Here is a 7,441-nt window from a genome sequence, read left to right as displayed (position 1 = left end):
GTTGGACAGGGTCAGTTTAAATTCAATAATCATCCATGAAGATCGTCGACAGCTTCAAACCAAGGGTCAAAAAACAAATCTCAACAGCTTGAACGGCAATCCCTTTTGTGATGATCCAACTAAAACTTTCATTATCGAAGAATTTATCCAAATTCTTAGAAAAAGTGGGTAATTTTGTACCCGAAGGTCAAGCTCGCCTAGACCTTCCTCCTCATTGGGCAAACAGTCCATTTTCCAAGCTTTGGGTGGTTTCCTTGGATGGATGTCTGAATTATCGTAAAGCAGCTTTGGATGCATGGTAATTATCATGCATATACACGAAATTTCTGCCTTGTGTACCACTGGTATGGGATAGAATTTTCCGACTTATATGTCCTCCAATAAATTAATACAACAAACACGTGTAAAAGCATAGTCCCTGCCAAACTCATCAACCCTGTCAAGATCACTGTTCTTAAGCAAGTTCATAGCCTATAATGTTGACTGTCCGTAACATTTTTCATTAGTGAGAAAAAAGAACATTTGAGGGGATAGTAGTGAGTTATGGAAAACAGATCCAGTTTCTAAGTTGTCTCTCTATTGTCTTAATTAATGGGACGAACTAGACAAGTAATTACCTTAAAGCGGACGATGGATAGGAAAGAATTGGGGTCCTATTCATTCATTGCAGTCAAATGAGTTCGCACGAAATGCATGCACAGCAACAGGAACAACATGCTATAGGTTGAGCTCTGTTTCTATCCTATCCTATATATTTAGTTCTGGTTTTCAGCAACACAAACAACATCACAGGGATGCCTTGTGATAACAATCTACCGAACTATTTGTAAATTTACTTTGAGGAATTGGAGGAATCCAAATGAGTGCCTATCGCTAACACCCGCTAGCACTGGAGTCAGAAATCACCGCGCAACCATCACTTGGCTAAACATAGTCCAAGCAGCGTCCAAGTGTAAATGGAAGAGGGCGCCTTAGCAGCAAACCAAAACCAGGTTGAGCAGGTCACTTGCAACCATAATAACAGTGGGAATTACCAATCTACCTGTAAAGACTAACCCTTTGTGAATGCGTAATACATGGGTTGAGGGCTATTACAACAAATTTCAGGGGACTCTAATGTATATGCTATGGCAGAATCTATAAACCTAGCAGAGGCTGTATATGTTTCAAATTCGAAATGTATCACATATGTGGATGACTGAATAATGACCCCAACAATGCTGGTAACTTTATTCTTCTCTGGGTGCACCATGAGCTGGACAGGCAGATAAGGACAAAATTTGCATGCTAATCATAGGTAGTACCAAGTACTAACACAACAAATGACATTTCTAATTTTGACCTCAACGAAAACAAGAAGGCAAGGGGCACAATCACACAGGTTGCAGTGGAGACGCGGAGCAAAGGACTACCACCGTAGTTATTACTTCATGGAAACTAACTAGTGGACATCTTCTTCGCCAATCTTGCCAAGGTAACAACCACAAGCACATAAACTTTGTCACATAACTTGTCAAAGAGGCGGAAGCAAGTAATTCTCCATCCTTTCTTAAATAATAGTGCACAAAAAACCACCCAGATACCTGCTATGGAGCCACATCCAAGTCCAAGGTAAAAGAATTCTGGCTCCTGTACTTCTTCAGTTATTTTCAAACGACGTCCTTGCTCCGATGTAATGGTACTCGAACAATTCTTTTGAATAAGTGGACCACACAGACCGATGTTGCCGGTATACATTGATGGATTTTCAGCATAGATGGTGTCAAGTTGTGACCCTGATGGTATTCTTCCGGTAAAATTGTTGTACGACAGGTCCAGGTAACTTAAGAATGTCAAATTTGATAGGCCTGCAGGTATATCCCCAAAAAGATTGTTCCTTAAGAAGTCAATTGATTCCAATGATTGCATGTCCCCAATCTTGTCTGGAACACTTCCACTGAAGTGGTTCCGTGATAAATTCAAATTCACCAATGCGTCAAGAGTAGCTATTTCCTCCGGAATTGGGCCAGTCAGATTGTTTGACGACAAGTCGATGCTCACCATGTTCATATCAAGAATTCTATCAATTGAATTATAAGTAGGGAAATGCTACCGTCCGAGCGTCCAGACACGTCGGACATCGTTCCGCTCCCCTCCGCTTCCTATCCATTCCCACAGTTCTTTTTCTTCTCCATCCCCTTTCTTCTTCAACCTTCCACTCCGGTATCCTCCTCCTCCACTCCAGCGGCCTTGTCTCCCACCCGCGCCCCACGCCGGCGTCCTCCTTGCCCACCTCGACGGCGTCGCGCTCCCCCACCCGGCGTCCTCGTCCCCCACCCGCGCCACACGCCGGCGTCCTCCTTGCCCACCTCGACGGTGTCGCGCTCTTACACCCCGGCGGCCTCGTCCCCCACCCAGGCGGCGCCCCTCCCCCCCACTCCGGCGTCCTCAACCCACCGGGAGCATCCAACACCCTCGAATCCAGTGGCCCTCTCCCCGACCACGGCGAGATCCGAGCAAGCCCCTGACCCTCCCCTACCCTGGCCGGCGGCAGCCTCCTCAGATCCGGCGGCATCTCCTCTCCTTCGGCCGACAACGGGCAGGCTATTGTCGTGGATCTGAGTGTTGCAATAGGTACCTCATGGTGTTGCAATAGTTATTTTTGGATGTTGCAACGGTGGCTTTGGATGTTTCATCTGTTTTGCAACAGTCTGACTTGCCAGCAATCGAGTGTTGCACCAACTTGTTCATGATGTTGCATATAGTTGTTTTCTTTGTTTCGGTCTTTTCTTCTTTACGTTGTTGCAATGCTGTAAGAGATGCTTTTTTTATTGCAATGTGTCTGTTTTGAATGTTGCACGAAGCGGTTTGTGATAGTTATTTTTTAATGTTGCGACAGAGCGTCCGATAAAAAAAATTATCGGACATCCGGGCGCTAGCACTTCCCTTGCAAGTAAGTACTTGCCCCTTGGTAATTGCGGACAAGCTACCAGGATTATACATTCCGTAAATAACTCCATCTTGACCCAATGCCGGACTCTTCGTAAATGACTTTAAATTTGACAGGTGGCTAGGTAAAGTACCAGATAGTTCATTGTCTGATATATCAATGTATTGAAGGTATTTAAGGCTTGTGATGTTTATTGGAATGACCCCAGAGAACATATTGTGACTTAGGCCTATGAATTTTAAATTGACTAAGTCTGCAATCCATGCAGACAATTCTCCAAAGAACATATTTCCTGCTAGATCTAGAATTCTTAGAAACGTGCAATTTTGAATAGATGATGGTAATGTTCCAGAAAACCTATTGTTGCTTAACTCTAAGGTTATAATCTGTTCATTCCCAAAGCACTTTGGAAGTTGTCCTTCAAGAAGATTGTTGGCCAAGTCTAAGATCATCAAGCTCCAAGATTTGCAAATAGATTTAGGAATATGACCACTGATGCGGTTGGAGAATAAGGACAACATTTCTAGATTTGGTAAATCAGCAGGCAGAGGTCCCGATAATGAATTGTTGGAGATGTCCAAGACCGTCAGGTTTCTCGGCAATGTTGGTATTTGGCCAGTTAGTCGGTTGGACCTTAGAAGGAGAAATTTCACTGACATGATTTCCATATTCGTTGGCAAACCTCCATTGAGTTGATTGTGGGAGATGTCAACCGTAGTGGCATTTGAAAAGGCATTAGCGAACTAGTGTGGAAGCCTATCAATTACTCCCTCCATTCCAAATTGTAGGTAGTTTTAACTTTTCTAAGTTCATAGATATTATTATGCACTTAGACATGCACTATATCTAGATGTATAATAATATTTATGAACCTAAAAAACTAAAACGACCTGCAATTTGGAATGGAGGGAGTGTGCCTGTGCTTGAGATACCAAGATACTTAATATCCACGTGCCACCGCAGCCACGCAGGAAACAATGGACCCATTCGGCAAGTTGCAAATTCTGCAGAATGTAGTCTGAATGGAGGTTGCCATTCCGAGCTGAGCTCAATCTTCAAGGAATTATCTGATAAGGATAAGTCTTCTAAGCTCCTGATTCTAGCAAAGTGGTCCTCTTTAATCACACCATCCAAGTAATTGGCGCCCAGGTAAAGGTCGTTCAAATTAGTGAGCATACCAATCTCATATGGTACAAGTCCAGTCAAGAGGTTCTCAGAGAGGTTCAAGGGTCCTCAAACTAGTAAAATTCCCTATAGATTTAGGGATAGGTCCTGTAAAGTTGTTCCAATAGAGGTTCAGTTCTACTATACTTGTCAGATACTGCCCGATAAATGTGGGGAGCGGTCCAAGGATATTGTTTATGCCGAGATCAAGAATCACTAAACCACGTGAGGCCAGTCAGCCACTGTGCTGAGGTCTGCCCCTTGGAGGTTAAGGTGGCGTAGTGAAGCCAGACGTACGTGTCAGCCATGACGTATCTGTCGAGTTTTTATCAAGAAATTGGAGCTTTTGTGTAGGTTGGCAGGCCATCATCATCCGCCGCGTCGGTGTTGCGCAGCCGAAGCTAGTGGACATGGCCGGTCAGGTCGTTGCTGCAAACGACGCCTCTCCACTGGCAGCAGTCTTGGTGTCCTTCGTGCCACGAGTCGGGACGCCCCGCTGCCGTTGAGTCCGCTGGTGAAGCCTCTCTTGAAGGCCAGCAGGGCGTCCCTCTCGTGCGCTATGCAGCCTGCTGCGCTGGAGATGGAGGTGGCAGGCTGTGTATGTTCTTGCCCTTCTTGGGTGGTAAGGTGGCTCGATTAAATTCAGTGGCAGGTTCGTTTGTGGGAGCGTGGTCGTCGGTCCTTGCGTAACTTAACCCACCAACAAAGGCAGATCTCAGTGAGGTTTTCCTGCAGTAATATATATGTTGTCACACTAGTAACAGGTCTTAATCGTCATTAGGGATGGGTACAGGCTCCCCCATCCATTTATTCAGAGGAAAAAAAATCATTCATGAGGGAGTAGCTAGCATTTCCTTTTCCTTATTGTGCGGTTGTGGCATCGATCAGCATACTCTGTCCATGCCTTCATCCACTGTGAATTATCTGTCTTCCAACAGTAATTGTCATGTAATATGACTGATGTACTTAGTAGACTGACCAAATTTCTACTCCTTTTTTTACCCAAAACAATTGCCTAAATCTTCACAGTGCCTGCTAAGGCATTCATCCCAGTCGAATGACTGCACACGAAATGCATGCACAAGTGAGCAGAAACATAATGCTAAGGCAGCTCCGTTAGAGCCTATATATATGCATTTCACACTTTGTAACTTTTCTTCCTTTCATGATCTGGCGTCCATTTCCATCACAAAGTTTGAAGCCTAGCACCCAATTAGCTTAATCATAAGCATGCCTTGTGCCAGCAATACGGAATTATATATTTTGAGAAGCTGGAGGAAGCCAAATAAGTACACCATTGATTCTTACACCATCGTGCAAGCACCAATTGGCCAAATGACGTTGTCACAATAGCAAATAAAGAAAGACGGATTGCCTTCTCAAGGTTCAGAAAATAGGAAACTAGCATCTGAATAGCGGAAGATGTCCCTAACTGTCAGGCCGGCCCCATGGAGGATCAGAGGACTCAGTATAGTAGGCACGCGCCATGCTCTGATTTTCTCTTCTTCTCTTCTACCTTCTAGACTGCTAGCTACTTTCTCATCTCATCTCATTAAGGGAATGAAGAATCGATGGAGGAAGACGATCAGTTCACCAAAAGCTTTGGGCTCGTTTGCTGGTTGATGGCCTGCGTTCTTTGAGTTACTCATTAAGCCCATCAGCCAGTCAGTGAAAGAACGTTGGCGCTGGTTGTCAAATGCATGGTCTCATCCGATCGGCGATGCCTATTGGCGGTCAAGGCGACGAATGGATGTGCATAGTCGTATCGAATGATTGATCTGCGTAGCAGTTAGGGCAAAGGGCTGCCGCAGGCACCGATCTTATGCATCATATAAAGAAAAAAAATTGTTTGCTAAGATTTGCAAAACCAGTACCGCAAAGGTTGTTTGTTTTGTAGAGGCTGCATGCATCCATGCAATGCTTTTACGGTATACAATACCATCAAGCAGCCCGTTTATGGTGTGGGTAAATTTGTAATTAGGAAAAGTTATATTAATCGGAGTTTTTTTTCCCTGCCCGACGGCCTCCTCCCCATTTCCTTGCGTGATGTCTGGTTCTTGTTGTCTTGTTGATGATGGCGGAGCCACTGGCGCCGGCGAGGTTGACCGGCGCCTCGGACCTCGGGGCCTCAAGGCACACGGGAGAGGATAACCGAGACGTCGTCGCGCACCACCGCCTCGTGCACGCGCTGCCAGGCGCCCGCGTCGTCCAGCAGCAGCCACACGCTGTGGACGCCCTCGACGTCGTGCGGCTGGATGTTGTTCGGCTGGATGTCGTCGGGCCACGTCAAGGCAGAGGACGCCGCCGTGACCCGAGGCACTCAGCCAGTAGAAGCAGTTCCCTGCGTGGATGCCCGGGGAGGGTTGGCCTCGCCCGTGGTCGCGCGCCGCATCCTCCTGCACGACGAGCGCCTTCGTCTCCCAGTTGCCGGTCTTGGAAGAGAACATCACCACGTCAACGCCGGCGGGATCGAGAAGCACGGCCATGAACGAGATGATCCCGGGCTCCGCACCGATGTCGTAGTGGAAGCCGTTGGCCGTGTTGTGGTCCGTCGCGATGGGCGGCAGCGGCAGGGCGATCCAGCGGTTGGCGGCGGGGAAGCAGATGTGGTAGGAGCCGGTCGCGCTACGCGCCACCATCAGGGGGCGTCGGAGGCGACGATGGCGGCCTTGAGCATCGGGATCGTTCGGTTTATGAAGATGGTGACGGCGTCGTCTCCTTGGGGCAGCGGCGCGGCGAGCTCGGCGATGGGGTTGGCAGGGTCGGTGCTGACGACACCGAGGTCGATGTATCCGGGACGCTGCTTGTCCTTGGGCTGGACGACGAGCATGCCGGGGAGGTTGTCGGTCAGCACGCGGCAGCGGTGGTCCGGTCACTTGACATATTTTCCAACATATCCCTATGCCACACTACTCATGCATACTATCTATATTATAGCTAAATATTTTATCGAACACTGGTATAACCTAGTATTGTGTACCATAAAAGAGCTCTTTGTACATACTACTATGTAAATTAAATGTACATCTGCAAATGCATCTTGAAAGGATCAAGATGCCTAAGAAGGGGGTGAATTAGGCTTCTACAAATTTTTGCGGAAATTAAAACCTATCATCAAGCATATTCACCCCATGTGCCTAAAACCTTAGATAGTGTGTCTATTCTACTCGTACAAAAGGTTTGCAATCTAGTTCCAACCCTACACTAGCATGGTAATTCTAGGAATTGAAATGTGGAAAATAAATGCAGAATTTAAGTGCAGAAAGTAAAGAGAGGGTTAGAACGCTAATTTTTTCCCGAGCTATCGAAGAGTTGGTACTCTCCCCTAGTCCTCGTTGGAGCACCCGC

The 7,441-nt window shown here is 46.7% G+C and overlaps 1 protein-coding gene across 1 annotated transcript; it reads right to left on the bottom strand.

Moving 5' to 3' along the window:
• Positions 1-2,366: 2,366 nt before the first annotated feature.
• On the bottom strand, positions 2,367-6,732 carry LOC111256362 (leucine-rich repeat receptor-like protein kinase PXC2). Its single transcript, XM_022824253.1, has 4 exons — positions 6,376-6,732; positions 3,820-4,111; positions 2,941-3,581; positions 2,367-2,597 (listed from the first exon to the last, which is right to left on the bottom strand). Exons 1-4 carry the CDS (start codon positions 6,730-6,732, stop codon positions 2,367-2,369), a joined length of 1,521 nt encoding a protein of 506 aa, XP_022679988.1.
• Positions 6,733-7,441: the final 709 nt, after the last annotated feature.

Source organism: Setaria italica, chromosome II (genome assembly GCF_000263155.2).
Source record: "Setaria italica strain Yugu1 chromosome II, Setaria_italica_v2.0, whole genome shotgun sequence".
Classification (NCBI taxonomy): domain Eukaryota; kingdom Viridiplantae; phylum Streptophyta; class Magnoliopsida; order Poales; family Poaceae; genus Setaria; species Setaria italica.
The sequence above is the reverse complement of the archived record's forward strand: the minus strand, read 5'-3'. Positions and strand labels throughout refer to the sequence as shown.

Coding starts and splice junctions, on each gene's coding strand:
- LOC111256362 (XM_022824253.1), bottom strand. CDS start 6,732: ATGGTGGCGCGTAGCGCGACCGGCTCCTACCACATCTGCTTCCCCGCC. Junction 3,582..3,819: donor CCCTCCATTCCAAATTGCAG/GTCGTTTTAGTT, acceptor AAATCATGTCAG/TGAAATTTCTCCTTCTAAGG. Junction 2,598..2,940: donor CCGCAATTACCAAGGGGCAA/GTACTTACTTGC, acceptor TGCAACACTCAG/ATCCACGACAATAGCCTGCC.